Source organism: Balaenoptera musculus, chromosome 15, assembly GCF_009873245.2.
Source record: "Balaenoptera musculus isolate JJ_BM4_2016_0621 chromosome 15, mBalMus1.pri.v3, whole genome shotgun sequence".
In the NCBI taxonomy this organism is placed as follows: Eukaryota; Metazoa; Chordata; class Mammalia; order Artiodactyla; family Balaenopteridae; genus Balaenoptera; species Balaenoptera musculus.
Window position 1 is genome coordinate 30,623,061 of NC_045799.1, and position 17,319 is coordinate 30,640,379.

At 38.2% G+C, this 17,319-nt stretch overlaps 1 protein-coding gene across 4 annotated transcripts in view; it reads left to right on the plus strand.

Moving 5' to 3' along the window:
- The window catches only part of ATRN (attractin), a 159,985-nt gene that overhangs the window by 26,755 nt on the left and 115,911 nt on the right, over positions 1 to 17,319 (plus strand). For all 4 annotated transcript variants that reach the window (XM_036824232.1, XM_036824230.1, XM_036824229.1 and 1 more), the window contains exons 2-3: positions 13,145 to 13,228; positions 16,152 to 16,265. In XM_036824232.1, coding sequence (XP_036680127.1) covers positions 13,145 to 13,228; positions 16,152 to 16,265 — 198 coding nt within the window. The remainder of the gene's footprint in view (positions 1 to 13,144; positions 13,229 to 16,151; positions 16,266 to 17,319) is intronic.

The following is a 17,319-nucleotide window of genomic DNA, read 5'->3' on the forward strand; positions in this document are numbered from 1 at the left end:
ACTAAAAGATCCCACATGCTGCAACTAAAAATCCCGCATGCCGCAACTAAAAGATGCCATATGCCACAACTAAAGATGCCACATGCTGCAACGAAGATCCAGCATGTGGCAGTGAAGATCCCACGTGCTGCAACTAAGACCCGGTGTAGCCAAACAAATTTTAAAAAAGAAAGAAAGAAAGAAAAAAAGAATAGAAAATTACTTCCTTAATCTGGTGAAGACTTCATACAAAGAATTTAGGGTAAATATCACACTGTAGGGTGAAATTTTGAAAGCTTTCCCCTGAGATTGGGAACAAAACAGGGATACTTACCATTACCAGTTCTTTTCAGTGTAATAATGGAGATCTTAACCAGTTGTAATAAGACAAGAAGATAATAAAATATAATGAAAATGTTAGAAAGGAGAAAATAAAATATAATTTTTTTTACAGATAATATGCCTGTATTGTTCATAGTTTTTGCCTGGGATAACCAGGAGAATGGTGTTCCAATCATAGAGATGATAGTTTTGTTGTAAAAAATATATGCAGTTGGTACTTAAGGCTTTGAGACAGTTTGAGATCACTTACCCAGTGACCCAGAATTTAGGTATAGAAGCAGACTGAGGTTGGAGCCTTGGGGCATTCCTACATTTAGATATTGGGATAAGCAGTTGGAATTACCAAAGGGGACTGAGAAGAAGCTGCCTGTGAGTCCAGAGTGTAGGGTTTGGGAAACCAAGTGGAGAAAGTGTTTTAAGAAAGAGGGAGGCTCCCTGGTTTCAAACTGTATTACGAAGCTACAGTAATCAAAACAGTATGGTACTGGCACAAAAACAGACATATACATCAGTGGAACAGAATAGAGAGCCCAGAAATGAGTTCACACTTATATGGGCAATTATCTATGATAAAGGAAGCAAGAATATACAATGGGGAAAAGACAGCCTCTTTAATAAATGGTGTTGTGAAAACTGGACAGCTACATGCAAAAGAAACTGGACTGCTCTCACACCATGCACAAAAATAAATTCAAAATGGATTAAAGACTTTAAGACATGAAACCATAAAACTTCTACAAGAAAACATAGGCAGTGTGCTCTTTGACATCAGTCTTAGTTTTTTTGGATATGTCTCCTCAGGCAAGGGAAACAAAAGCAAAAATAAACAAATGGGACTACATCAAACTAAATATCTTTTGCACAGTGAAGGAAACTATCAACAAAACAAAAAGGCCACCTACTGAGTGAGAGAACGTATTTACAAATGGTATTTTCAATATGGGGTTAATATCCATAATATACAAAGAACTCATACAACTCAATATGAAAAAACAAACAACCTGACTAAAAATGGGCAGAGGATCTGAATAGACATTTTTCCAAAGAAAACATACAGATGGCCAACAGCACATGAAAAGATGCTCAACATCACTAATCATCAGGTAAATGCAAATCAGAATAACAATGAGATGCCACCTCACACCATTCAGAATGGCTATTTTCAAAAAGACAACAAATAACAAGAATTGGTGAGGATGTGGAGAAGAGGGAACCCTGTGCACTGTTGGTGGCAATGTAAATTGGTGCAGCCACTATGGAAAACAGTATGAAGATTCCTCAAAAATTAAAAAGAGCCACCATATGATCCAGCAATTCCTCTTCTGGGTATTTTATCCAAAGAAAAGAAAACACCAATTAGAAAAGATACATATATCCCTATGTTCATTGCAGCATTATTTACAATAGCCAATATATGGAAGCAACCTAAGTGCCCATCAATAGATGAATGGATAAAGGTGTGGTGTATATATGCAATCAAATATTACTCAGCTGTAAAAAGAATGAAATCTTGCCATTTGTGACAACGTGGATGGACCTAGAGCATATTATGCTAAGTGAAATAAGAGAAAGACAAATACTGTATGAGTTCACTTACATATGGAATCTAAAAAACAAAACAGATGACACAAAACAAAACAAATAGAGTTGTATATACAGAGGACAAACAGGTGGTTGCTAGAGGGGAGGGGAGTGGAGGAGGAGAGAAATAAGTGAAGGAGATTAAGAGGCACAAACTTAGAGTTGCGAATGAATCACAAGTATGAAATGTACAGTGTGGTGACTATAGTCAGTAACTATGTAATATCTTTGTATGATGACATATTGTACCTGGACTTATCATTGTGATAATTTTGAAATGTATAGAAATATTAAAACACTGTGTTGTGTAACAGGAACTAACATAGTGTTGTAGGTCGATTATACTTCAGAAACAAACAGAAAAAGAGATCAGATTTGTGGTTACCAGAGGCAGGGGGTGGGGAGAGGGGGAATTGAATGAAAGTAGTCAAAACGTACAAAATTCTAGTTATAAGATAAGGAAGTACTAAGGATGTACATGATGCATTTAATTAACACTGCTGTATGTTATATATGAGAGTTATTAAGAGACTAAATCCTAAGTGTTCTCATCACAAGGAAAAACTTTGTTTTCTGTTTCTTTAATATTGTATCTATATGAGATGATGGATGTTCACTAAATTTATTGTGATAATCATTTCATGAAGTATGTAGGTCAAATCATTATACTATACACCTTAGACTTATATAGTGCTGTATGTCAATTGTATCTCAATAAAATTGGAAGAAAACAAAAGATTAAATGCAAACAAAAAAATAAAGAGGGAGTCATCAGCTACTTCAGATGTGTAGGAGAGTGAAGTAAGAAGGGATCTGAGAATGAAATAAGAAGGGATCTGAGAATTTACTCCTCTATACCTTAACAGAAGGATTTCAGAGGAGGGGTGAGGGTTAGACCCCATTGGAATGGGGTTAAGAAGTTACAAGGTAAGAGTATTGTCAGCGAGAGTAGATAATTCTTTGTGGTTTTTTCTTTGTTTGTTTGTTTTTTGGTTTGTTTGGGGTTTTTTTGGCTGTACTGTGCAGCTTGCAGGATCTTATTTCCCATACCAGGGGTTGAACCCACACCCTTGGCAGTGAAAGCATGGTGTCCTAACCAGTGGACCTCAGGGAATTCCCAACAGTAGATAATTCTTAAGAAGACCTTTGCTGTGAAAGTAAAAAAAAAAAAAAAAAAAAAAAAAAAAGTAGGGAATAGCTTGAGAACATGAGAAGGAAGTTTGTTTTTTAAGAAGGGAATCCAACAGCCAGTCTTATGCTGATCCAGTAGATAGAAAAAGTATAGCGTGGGGTTTAGAATTAGGTTTGTTCTGGTGAGGCCCTTGATTGAGTAGAGTTTTAGAATTCTGCACCCAGGTAGAGGGTGTGACCCTATCCATTGTAACTAGGGGGAAGGCAAAGTACCTGCATTTAGTAATGGTAAGAAAATATAGGTCTCCTGATTTATTTCTTCTTTCCACAGCTATTCACTTTGTGTCATTAGGATGCCAGACACACTTCTAGGCACTAGAAATAATGAACAAAACAGACAAAAGTCCTTGCTGTCATGAAATTTACATTCCACTGGTGGTAAATAGATGTGAAACAGGTGAAGTAATCAATTGATCATCAGCTAAAATTGAAGAGAGGGAGAGGGTTTGGAAAAGTGAAAGATAATAAGGTATAACAGAGAATTGGCCAGGGAAATGAAAAGATTGATTGTCCCACAGTGCTGGGAACCTACTTGAGATATGTGTTTATAAATGTGAAGTGAGACCAGTCAGCACAGTGTTGTGTCACTAGCCTTATTTAGCTGCTTGGTTTCATATACAGAGTAAGCAGAGAGTTGGAGTCAGTCAGGTTTAGGGTTTGCCATATGTATAACTGCAGTTTATTAAGATACCATTGAGTGTAAAATGCACTCCTATGTACTTCTAAGAAAGAAAAAACATTTAAACTATGACCTGCCATTGGTTTTACAATGCATCGTGATTTCTGAGCTGTTAAGAAAAACATGTTCATCTTGGAGTTGGTGAAATAAGTAGTTGGGATGCTTTTAGTTAGAAGCAACAAGAAAACCCAGACTCAGATGGCCTTTGACAATAGGGAGAAAGGACATGGCAGCCTGAATGAGGCTTGCTTCCTTGGCTTTTCTAACTGCAAGCTCCCTGCTTCTCTTGAGCCAGCTTGCTTGGGGACCTATTGGAAACTATAACATCCACATTCTGTTGTGATTCTTCTAGACATAGAGAGCAGTGTAGCTGGGCCAGTATAGCAAGGTGCAAGGACCACAAAGCTGCAGATTTGGAAAGCAAGATGCTGCATCCATGGAGTGCAGTAGGTCTTCCTGACTTCCACAGTCCAATATATTGCTGAAGGGGTATATTGCTGAGGCTGTGGGAATACTGGGAGACCTGAGGGCAGAGAAGAATTATACCTAGATGATGGAAGTGTATGATGGTATAACCACTTAGGAAACAATTTGGCAGTTTCTTTAAATTTACGTGTATATCTATACTTTGATCCAATGATTCCTTTTTTATGTTTTTATCCAAGAGAAATGTCCACACAAAGGCTTGTGCACAAGTGTTCTTAGCAGCTTTGTTCATAAGCGTCTATAACTACATAATCCAAGTGTCTGTCAACGGGAAAATGGATAGACATGTTGTGGTATATTCATACAGTAGAATACTACACAGCAGTAGGAAGGAACAAACTATTGATACACACTATACTCAGAAACATGCTGATCAAAAGAAGCAAGGCACAAAAGTGTCTCTGCATGATTCCATTAAATCAGGTTCTATAAAATCAGGTTCCATAAATCAGGTCTGCAATGATAGAAACAAGATCAGCATGGAGAAGGATTACCTGCAAACAGGTCTGAGGGAACTTTGGGGGGTGACAGAACTGTTTTATATCTTGTTTGGGGGTTTTATATGTGTATAAATTTGTCAAAACTTACCAAATTGTACATTTATGATGACTGCATTTTATTATATATAAATTACTCCTCATTAAGGTTGATTTAAAAATTTGGTTGGAAGGAGTCAAATCAGTATAGCACTCATTATACTAAATGTGAATAGATTATATGTGTCAGTAAAACTGTCAGACTAGGTTGAGAAACAAAACCTAACCACGTCCTGTTTAGAAGAAACAAACTTTTGCTCTCTACCCTTGACCTCACTGTGGCCCCCAGGTGTGCCATGTGCTTTCCAGGACCTATGGCAGAGTAGAAGGACATGACCTCCCCCCTTCTCATGGAAAAACCAAAATCACGGCTTACTGCTGAACAACCACCGACAAAAAAATTCTGGAGTCTATCAAAAAAGATACCCTACATCCAAAGACAAAGAAGAAGCCAGAACGAGATGGTAGGAGGGATGCAATCACGATAAAATCAAATCCTATACATGCCAGGTGGGCAACCCACAAACTGGAAAATAATTATAAAAATAATTATACCACAGGGGTGAAAGTTCCGAGCCCCGCATCAGGCTCCCCAGCCTGGCAGCCTGGCAACGGGAGGCGGAGCCCCCAGAGAATCTAGCTTTGAAGGCCGGCGGGGTTTGATCACAGGAATTCCACAGAAGTGGGGGAAACTGAAGCTCCACACTTGGAGGGCATACAGAGGGTCTGGTGCACACCAGGACCCAGGGAAAAAAGCAGTGACCTCATGAGAGACTGGGCCACACTTACCTGACAGTATTGGAGGGATTCCTGCAGAGGCGGCGGGGGGCGGCTGTGACTCGCTGAGAGGACAAGAACATTAGCGGCAGCTCTGGTTAGGATTCATTGGCGTGAACCCTCTTGGAGACTTCGGTTTTCTCACCAAGACCTGGCCCCACCCAATAACCTGTAGCCTCCAGTACTGGGATGCCTCAGGCCAAACAACAGGTGGGAACACAGCCCCACCCATCAGCAGACAGGTTGCTTAAAGTCTTCCTGAATAAACAGCTGCCCAGTAAACACACCCCCTGACATAGCCTTGCCCACTGGAGGGACAAGACCCAGCTCCCAAGACCCACTGGGCAGGTACCAGTCCCTCCCACCAAGAAACCTGCACAAGCCTCTTAGCGTCATCCACCACGGGGCAGACAGCAGACTACAACTCTGCCGTCTACAGAATGGAAATCACAATCACAGAAAGTTACACAAAACGAGACAGCAGAGGAGTATATCCCAGGTGACGGAACAAGAGGAAAGCCCAGAAGAACAACTAAGTGAAGCAGAGGTAGGCAATCTACCTGAAAAAGAATTCGGAGTAATGATAGTAATGATGATCCAAGGCCGTGGGGAAAAAAATGGAGACACAGATGGAGAAGATACAAGAAATGTTTAACAAAAACCTAGAAGAACTACACATACAAACAGATGAACAATACAATAACTGAAATGAAAAATACACTTGATGGAATCAATAGCAGAATAACTGAGGCAGAAGAATGGATAAGTGAGCTGGAAGACAGAATGGTGGAAATCACTGCCATGGAACAGAATAAAGAAAAAAGAATGAAAAGAAATGAGGACAGTCTAAGAGACCTCTGGGACAACATTAAACAGACCAACATTCTCATTATAGGGGTCCCAGAAAGAGAAGAGAGAGAGAGAAAGGACCTGAGAAAATATTTGAAGAGATAATAGTTGAAAACGTCCCTAACATGGGAAAGGAAATAGTCACCCAAGTCCAGGAAGCACATAGTGTCTCAGGCAGGATAAACCCAAGGAGGAACACACTGAGACACATAGTAATCAAATTGACAAAAATTAAAGACAAAAAATATTAAAAGCAACAAATAATGTACGAGGGAATTCCCATAAGGTCATCAGCTGATTTCTCAGCAGAAACTCTGCAGGCCAGAAGGGAGTGGCACGATATATTTAAAGTGATGAAAGGGAAGAACCTACAACTACTCTACCCAGCAAGGCTGTCATACAGACAACCAAAAGGTAAGAGAATTCAGCACCACCACAACAGCTTTGCAACAAATGCTAAAGGAACTTCTCTAGGCGGAAAAGAATAGGCCACAACTAGAAACAAGAAAATTACAAATGGAAAAGCCTACTGGTAAAGGCAAACATATATAAAGATAAGAAATCATCTGCACACAAATATGATATCAAAATCAGCAGTTGTGAGAAGAGGAGAGAACAAATGCAGGATACTGGAAATGCATTTGAAATTAAAAGACTAGCAACTTAAAACATCTCATTTATATATAGACTGCTATATCAAAACCTCATGGTAACCACAAACCAAAAATCTACAATAGATACACACACAAAAAAGAAAAAGGAATCTAAACACAACACTGAAGTTAGTCATCAAATCAAAGAGAACAAGAGAGGAAGGGAAGAAAAAAGACCTACAAAAGCAAACCCAAAACAATTAACAAAATGGCAGTAAGAACATACATATTGATAATAACCTTAAATGTAAACGGATTAAATGCTCCATCCAAAAGACATAGACTGGATGAATGGATACAAAAACAAGACCCTTTTACTGTCTACAAGAGACCCATTTCAGACCTATGGACTTAAAGTGAGGGGATGGAAAATGTATTACACACAAACAGAAACGAAAGTTGTAGTAGCAATACTCATTTCAGACAAAAGACTTTAAAATAAAGAATGTTACAAGAGGCAAAGGACACTATATAATGATCCAAGGAGAAGATATAACAATTGTAAATATATATGCACCCAATATAAGAGCACCTCAATATATAAGGCAAATACTAACATCCGCAAAAGGAGAAATCGACAGTAATACAATAATAGTGGGGGACTTTAACACCCCAGTTTCATCAGTGGACAGATCATCCAGACAGGAAATCAGTAATGAAACACAGGCCTTAAATGACACATTAGACCAGATGGACTAAATTGATATTTATAGAGCATTCCATCCAAAAGCAGCAGAATACACATTCTTCTCAAGTGCACGTGGAACATTCACCTGGATTGATCACATGCTGGGCCACAAAGTGAACCTTGGTAAATTTAAGAAAATTGAAATCATAGTAAACATCTTTTCTGACCACACACTATGAGAGTGGAAATCAACCATAAGAAAAAAACCGAAAAAACACAAACACGTGGAGGCTAAAGAGTGTTACTAAAAAACCAATGGATCACTGAGGAAATGAGAGTAAATCAAAAAATACCTAGGGACAAATGAAAATGAAAGCAGAACGATCCAAAACCTATGGGATGCAGCAAAAGCAGTTCTAAGAGGCAAGTTTATAGCAATACAGTGTTACTTCAGGAAACAAGAAAAATCTTAAATAAACAATCTAACCTTATACCTAAAGCAAATAGAGAAAGAAGAACAAACAAAACCCAAAGTTAGTAGAAGGAAAGAAATCATAAAGATCAGAGCAGAAATAAATGAAATAGAGATGAAGAAAGCAATAGAAAAGATCAATGAAACTAAAAGTTGGTTCTTCGAAAAGGTAAACAAAATTGATAAACCTTTAGCCAGACTCATCAAGAAAAAGAGGGAGAGGGCTCAAATACAAATGAAACCACAGAAATACAAAGGATCATAAGCAACCAATAAAATGGACAACCTAGAAATGGACAAATTCTTAGAAAGGTATAATTTTCCAAGACTGAACATGGAAGAAATAGAAAACATGAATAGACCAATCACAAGTACTGAAATTGAAACTGTGATTTAAAAACTTCCAGCAAACAAAACTTCCAACAAACAAAAGTCCATGACCAGATGGCTTCACAGGCAAATTCTATCAAACATTTAGAGAAGAGTTAACACCTATCCTTCTGAGACTATTGCCAAAAATCACAGAGGAAGGAACACTCCCAAATTCATTCTATGAGACCACCATCACCCTGATACCAAAACCAGACAAAGATACCACACAAAAAATTACAGGCCAATATCGCTGCTGAACATAGACGCAAAGATCCTCAACAGAATACAAGCAAACCAAATCCAACAGTACATTCAGATGATCATACACCATGATCAAGTGGAATTTAGCCCAGGGATGCAAGGATTTTTCAATATCCACAAATCAGTCAGTGTGATACATTACATCAACAAATTGAAGAATAAAAACCATATGATCATCTCAGTAGATGCAGAAAAAGGTTTGGGCAAAATTCAACACCCATTTATGATAAAAACTCTGCAGAAAGTTGTAATAGAGGGAACATATCTCAACATAATAAAGGCCATATATGACAAACCTACAGCTAACATCATACTCAGTGGTGAAAAGGTGAAAGCATTTCCTCTAAGATCAGGAACAAGACAAAGATGTCCACCCTTGCCACTTTTATTCAACATAGTTTTGGAAGTCCTAGCCACGGTGATCAGAAGAAAAAGAAATAAAGGGAATCCAAATTGGAAAAGAAAAAATAAAGCTCACTGTTTGCAGATGATATGATACTATACGTAGAAAACCCTAAAGATGCTACCAGAAAACTACTAGAGTTCATCAATGAATTTGGTAAAGTTGCAGGATGCAAAATGAATACACAGAAATCTCTTGCATTTCTATACACTAACAAGGAAAGACCAGAAAGAGAAATTAAAGAAACAATCCTATTTACCATTGCATCAAAAAGTATAAAATACCTAGGAATAAACCTATCTAAGGAGGCAAAAGACCTGTACTCCAAAAACTATAAGACAGTGAAGAAAGAAATCAAAGATGACACAAACAGAAAGATATACCATGTTCTTGGATTGGGAAAATCGATATTGTCAAAATGACTGTACTACCCAAGGCGATCTACAGATTCAATGCAATCCCTATCAAGTTACCAATGACATTTTTCACAGAAGTAGAACAAAAAATCTTAAAATTTGTATGGAGACACAAAAGACCCCAAATAGCCAAAGCAATCTTGAGAAAGAAAGATGGAGATGGAGGAATCAAGCTCCATGACTTCTGACTATACGACAAAGCTACAGTAATCAAAACGGTATGGGGAGTTCCTTGGTATCGCAGTGGTTAAGAATCCGCCTGCCAATGCAGGGGACATGGGTTTGAGCCCTGGTCCGGGAGGATCCCACATGCTGCAGAGCAGCTGGGCCCGTGCGCCACAACTAGTGATCCTGTGCTCTAGAGCCTGTGAACCACAACTGCTGAGCCCGTGTGCCACAACTGTTGAAGCCTGTGTGCCTGGAACCCGTCTCCACAGCAGGAGAAGCCACCTCAATGAGAAGCCTGCACACAGCAACAAAGACCCAACGCAGCCAAAAATAAATAAGTAAACTAAAAAATATATATGTATATAAAAAAGTTACCATTAAAAAAAAAACAGTATGGTATTGGCACAAAAACAGAAATATAGATCAGTGGAACAGGATGGAAATTCTGTTAAATGTTTATCTTGGGAGAAGGGGTGGAGTGCTTGGGGAGATCAGTGAAAAAGGGAGAATTGTCCTTTGATTGACCCCAAAAAAGCCTGTCTGATCATATCTATTCATTATCTGTAAAATTATGTAAATGTGTATGTTTAAAGATATGAAGTAAATATTCAAAATAAAAATGACCTATATTTTCTCCAAAAGGGATGCAGATTTGCAAATACCTGAACATGTCCATGTGAAGTCTGTAAAAACTCTTAGAAACAAAAGAAGCATAGTAGAAAGCCACAAAACTGTTTGAACTACTGGGAAATTCATTTACCTGTAAACCTGGGGTGGTCTCTGTGGTTGTTTGGTGTGGCTCTTCAGGGACCTTTGCACTTCTTTGATTTGTCATCCTTGGTGTTGGTTTTGTGTTTAGGCTCATAGTGTGATGTTTGAAGTAAAATCCAAACATAGCAAAGTCCAGAGGAAGAAGGATGGTCTCTTTGGATGTCTGTCTGTCATAGGCTGGGTTTCTTGGAAGCATTTTCTGAGATGGAGTTTGGGGTACAAGTTAGTTATAACATCTGTGAGAGGAAGGGGCAGGAAGCAGAACTGGGCAAAGGAAGAAGTTGAGCTTCAATGCAGGCTTGGCAAAGGAGAGTTCTGGAGTAAGGATTGCCTGCCAGGGTTGTCCCATGTTAGACTGAAAAATGCCCAGCCATTATACCCACTCTGTGTGGGCTGTGCTGGGAAGGATATGACCTGGGACAAGGCAGCTCCAATGGAACTGACAGCTGGATGCTGTCTGTTGACCACACTCATTTCTGCAGCTGGCAACAAGTCTTTTCTTGAAGAGGAGATCTAGGTGTCGTAGCTAGGAATGAGGAAATATTTCCTAGAAACCCTCCATCAGACTTACCCTCACATCTAAGATTAGAGTACATGCTGTGGCAGAAGTAGTAGTTTTTCTTCTCTTCTCTAGTAAAGAGTCCTGATTTTTCACTGAGTATATGGTCATCTGGGATAATGGCTGTATTTCTCAGCCTCCCTGTACATTTAGGTATGTCTAATTTTTGGCTAGGGGGTAAGTTTAATTGTCGAGTTCGACTTAGAGGGCAGGGGTATGTACCTTGTTTTCTTTCAACTCTTTCCTGCTGTGTGGAATATGGAAATAATAACTGGAGTTTGTGCAGCCATCTTGGATTATGAGGTGGAAGCACATGTTGAGGATGACAGAGCAACAAGATAGCAGAACATTAATTAGCTCCCTGATGATCATAGAAATGTGTTATGTGCTCCAGGTTGCTTATGTTTGGGCTTTATATCTTGGTTAAAGCCATTACTATTTAGGTTTTTCTGTCAGTTGCATTAGAACTTAATCTTAACTAATACACATTTCTAATTGGCAAGGGGCACGGGAAACCATGATTGGCTTAGACATATTTTGGGAATGGAATGGATGTTGGGGAGTAAGACACAGAGACATTTATATCAGGCAAGTACAGTAGAGAGAGAGAGAATGCAAAGAAGTCGAGAGATTTGCAGGGGATAATTGTGATGGACCCTGGAATCATACCTAGGTAAGTGAGAAAGTGGAACGTGTGAGTGATGAACATAAAGAAGTGATAGTTGTGTGGATTGGAGGTCGGGGCTGAAGATTCATTGGAGAGGGGGAGCTAGGCTAAATGAACTAGAGAGAGCAGAGATGGTGGTCAGAGTGTAGGTCGCTTTAAATGGAGATTTTAGGGTAGAGCTTTCACTCCTAACAGCAGGGCTGAAAAGACTGGGTAACTAAAGTGAGGTAGAGGAAAAAATTGTTAATGGTGAAGTTAAGAAATGGAGAGGCTGGGCTTTGGATGGAACATCTTGGATGCGGCTGAATGGAAGGCAATGAGCTAGATGTTGATATCTTGAGTGGGTGGAGAGGAGTAATTGGGATGTCAGTAGATAACTCAGAAAGTAAGGGAGGCAGATCCAGAAGAGAGCATTTGTTTCAGACAGGCTGACATTGTTGATGGAAGAGGGAGGAAAAGTGATCTGGAAACAGTGAAGAGGAAAGAAATAGCATCCTTAAATATTAAAAATTTCTACATTTATAGTATATATTTCTACAATATATACTAGACATAAACTGAGAAAATATGTTTATAGTACATTTACCATACAAATGGGAGCTTCTTAATATAAATAGAGCTCTTAAACATTATTTTGAAAAAGATAACTTGGTAGCAAAGTGGGTAAAGAATATTGAGTCTTAATTTGCAAAGGAGAAAATGCAAATGACCAAAACACATGAGAATCTTCATACATTAGGGTTAGTACTGGTAAAAATATTAATGAGATACTAAGATGTGCCTGTCATATTGGCAAGACCTAAAAATATTGATAAACTTCAAGCTTGGCATGTGTGTGGGAAGTCAGGTGCTGATGTGCACTGCTCGCAGAGTGTGGTAGATTGCCACTTCAGAAGAAGCAACTAAATGGCTGTGGTGGGTCTGTTGTGTGTTGTGGATTGATGTGCTTGTGCATCATAGTTATGCTGGCCACAGCATTATTTATTGCATTTGCACATTTTACTTGTAATGGTAACTGTGTGGCCTTATTTTTTAAAAACCAACTGATATTTATAAGTAACTTCTTGTGGCCATTTTTATGGAAACAAAGTGTGATTTTCCCATCTCAGCTAGAAAGATGTATGTTTTTGTTCATTCCTGTTGGTTTTAATATATTTGTATCCCCTTTTCTTAAGTATATGGCATGAATTTGTTTCATCCAGATTTGTGTAACCTGCGTATACCTATCCAGTCTTTTTCTTCTGGTCATAGCATGCATCAGTGTACCCACTTGGATTGTATTGAGAGTTAAGAAAGATATTATTAATATATGAAATTTTGATGGATTTAAATTTTTTTATTTTTTGAATTACAGACTAACTGGATCTTCTGGGTTTATAACAGATGGACCTGGAAATTATAAATATAAAACAAAGTGCACATGGCTCATTGAAGGACAGTAAGTAGTAATGGCTAATTTAATTTTTTTTTTTTCAGGATAGAGCTCATTGTGAGATTACTTTTCCTACATGTAAAATTAACAATCTGTGGCAACTTAAAATATTTTTTATTTGGTAACCTTTACTTTGACAAGTGAATTTGATTTTCTTATTTTTCTTAATCTTCAACGTTAATTGAAAAAGACTTCTGTGTTGATTTGCAAATGAATTATACACACCAGAAATTTGTATATTTTCAGTTGTAATAGTTAAAAAACTGTTACAATATTTTATTATGGTTGAGGTATATGAAGAAAATTAGACTTCACTTGAATATGTAGTAGGGAAGGGAAGAGATTTTAATAGGCCTATTTATTTATTTATTATTTTTAGTGATTTAACATATGGAAGTTTATTTCTTCCTCACATAACAGTTCCAAGGCAGGTGTTCCTGGTCAGCAGGCAGCTTTCTTCCCTTTGGTAGTAGGACCCAGGCTCTGCCATTCATTCATTAGCTTCACTGTTGGCTAAACTGCAGCCAGCAGGAGGGGAAGGAGGAAGTACGGGAGAAAGCAGACCTGCTTCTTAAAAGCTTCTTGCAGAAAGTGTCACATGCATTCACTCGCATTGCAACCATTAATAACCCTTTAAAATAATTGTGGACAGTCTTAGAAGACTGGACCATAACTGGACAAATGGTAATTTCTTAAAACTAAATTGCAGTGTGGAATCTGAAATGATCCTAATGAACTTTTAGAACTTGTTAAGTTAAAACTGGTTTTCTATGGGACTTCCCTGGCGGTCCAGTGGTTAAGACTCCACGCTTCCACTGCAGGGGGCATGGGTTCGATCCCTGGTCGGGGAACTAAGATCCCACATGCTGCGTGGCATGGCCAAAAATAAAATAAAATTTTTTAATTGGTTTTCTTGTACTTTAAATAGATCTTGAGCCCATGCATGATTTTGTAACATTTGGAAAATATTGGTTCACTGAATTATGCAGGTCTTCCAGGTGTCGATATATTTCATTATATGAAATTTAAAACGTCACCTTAGTTAAAAATCACCATCAATCTCATCAGAAAATTTTAAGTATTGGGAAGTTGTATCTGGGTGGTAGGTACAAATTTTCCAAAACTCATTATTGCTTGAAAGCTTATATTTTCTTTGGTAACAAATGCAGGCTTGCTTTGTTCATTTTCAAGAAAATATCTACCAGATATCCAAGTCTAAATAACCATAGTTTTTACCTCTCGGACCTCCTAAAAGGGCCTCAGGGACCCTGGCATTGTGTGGACCATACTCTGAGAACTGCTGCTTTAAGGAGCTGTCTGCTCTTGCCCTTTTTACCAGTTCACTCCCATCTGATATCCTTCTCCACTGTTGCTCTGAATGTGCTGTCAGTGGTTGCTCCACCTCAGCCTAAGCATAAAACTAAGCAAAAAACTTCAAATCCTCCGTTTCCTTATCCACATGTTCAGCCTGTCAGTAAGTTCTATCAGTTTTCCCCTCTAGAATATCTCCCCAATCCTCTTCATCTTCAACTCTACAGTTATTTTAAGAACCACCAACCATCCTCTCTTTCCTGGGCCACTGTAATAGCCTTGAAATTGACCTCCAGTTTTTACCTTTGCCCCTTGCCCACCTCTCATTCACTTCTTATCTTATTCCTTCTGTTTGCTGTGTTTCAGACATGCTGATTTTCTTCATGTTGCTTGGACACATCAACTTCTAAAGTCTAAGACTTTAAGACTGTTATTCTCTCTGTCTGAAACATTGTCCCCCCAGGCTTTTGACATGGCTTATCTCTCACCATTCTAATATTTTCCAAAACTTTCTGGGGTATCTCCCCACCATCTGTTGTACTACTACATCACATTCCTTTAATTTCTTCCCAGTATTCATCACCATGTGAGTTAACTTGTTTATGTATTTATTTAATTGTTTGGTTAGAGATTTTAGTTAGACAAGAAGTATGGGGTAGACGAAAGGTTCAGGCTGGAGACGTATAGTTAGGAATCACCAGGATATAGATGGTGTTGATCTTACCAAGAACTTTTGGAGTAGAGTCTGTGGGCTAAAGCCAGGTTGGAGAGTGAAAAGGTGAGTGGGATGTGAGGAAATGGAGAAAACCAAAGTCTTCTGTGGAGTTTCAGAGGAGAAAGGGATAGGTCTGATAGTAGCTGGAAGGAGAGTTGGGATTTAAAGTTTTTTGTGTTTTGTTGTTTTTTGTAAAATATGTGATACTTAAAGAGATTTAAGTGTGGACTTGGAAGTTTCAGATGAGAGGGAGATGTTAAATATTTGAGAGATGGAAGGAAAAGTAGGTAGATGTATCTATTTTAGAAAGTGGGTATTTGAGAAATTTTTGTCTGAGTGCTGAGCATAAGCAGGGAGATGGGACTGGGTGGTCTGAAATAGAAATTGAGAACTAGTAGTAGGACTACTGGCAGAATCGAAGCGCCAGTACTGGAACCAGCCTACCCAGTGTTGTGACTTTCTCCAGCATGGCTTAGTTTTCTCTAGATTCAGTCTAGGTCAAAGCAGATAACTGGTGTTCTCTAGACCAGGACTTCTTCCAGGGAGTTCCATGAAAAGGCAGAGGGGCAGGCGAGTTTAGAGGATTGGCAGGTGTGTTTGTAAAATGATGTAGTATGAAATCTTAAGTTGAATAAGAAAGGCTAATGGATTGGTAAAGAATGGCCACTGTATAGACTATAAGGCCCAAAGATGCATAGACCATGTCTATTTTGTTTACCATTGCATATTTAGTGGTCTCTTGCACATAGAAAGTACTAAGGAAATCTTTGACAAGTGAAGGAGTACTGATTACATACTAGTAATTTCTTCTCTCTATATAAATTCTTTAAAAATCTATATTTTTTCTCAAATGTTTTATAGTGATTATGATTATTATAAATTACTTTTTTCTGTTCTTTTCAGGCCAAATAGAATAATGAGGCTTCGTTTCAATCATTTTGCTACAGAGTGTAGTTGGGACCATTTATATGTTTATGATGGGGACTCAATTTACGCACCCCTAGTTGCTGCCTTTAGGTAAGCTTAGTCATATAAATACTGGTTAACCATTGTTTGATTTCTGAATTCATGTATCTCCTAGATTGTATTCTTACTGGATTCACCTTTTTTATCACTTAAGACATTTACTTCATGGAAAGAGTACTAGTTATGGAGTCCTATCACTTTTGTGCTAGTCCTAACTTGGTTTCCTGTAGCTTCTGGGTAAGTTTTTGGGCAGAGTACTTGACCTCTCTTTTTAGTTTCCTGATCTATAAAATTGTGATGGTAGTATCAAATTTACCTACTTCTTGTGGTGGTGGTGAAGTTTACATATAAAAATGTTTTGTGAGTAATATATCGAATATAATATTTCTGTGAAAAATTAAATCAGGAACCATGTTCGTCTTGATCCTTGTTGTGTTCTTCATTGCATAGGCATTCAGGAGTTATTTGTTGAATTCAGATATAGCTCTGTGTGTGTGTGTGTGGGTGTGTGTGATGTGTAATTATGTATATACCTTAATATGGGTGAGGGAAACGTTTTGGAAGAGTATACATAAAACGAACAGTGGTTACCTGTAGAGAATGAGGAACATTCCAGTTACGTGTTGTGATTTTTTTTCTACAGTATATTCTGTGTTTGTTGTTAAACAGCTTAACACCAAATACATGGGGTGCTCTGAATTGTTTTGACATTTTACTTTTTATTAACAGTAAGTAGCTGTGTTGTTTATTATATTTTTGACCACATGCGAATTCAAAACTGTTCTATTTTTCTTCCTTTTACTTGATAGAGGATTTTTAAAATATATTTTTTCTAAAATGCATATCCTTAGAGAGTCATAGTTGTCAGCTGACTGTCTGGATTTCTTTCCCTCAAATATTTGATTTCCCTGACTTTAAAAGAAATCTGTTTAACAAATATTTTTTGTATTCCTCACATGGGGCTGGTTGATGTCTCTTGTGGGTGAGGAGATAACAGAGAGTGAACATAACATGAGGAGGCAAAGGACAGCTGAGATCAGGGGACCAATGTGCCCTTGTATTTCTCCACTCCCTTTGGCTTAGAAATCTTTGCAACATGTCTTTG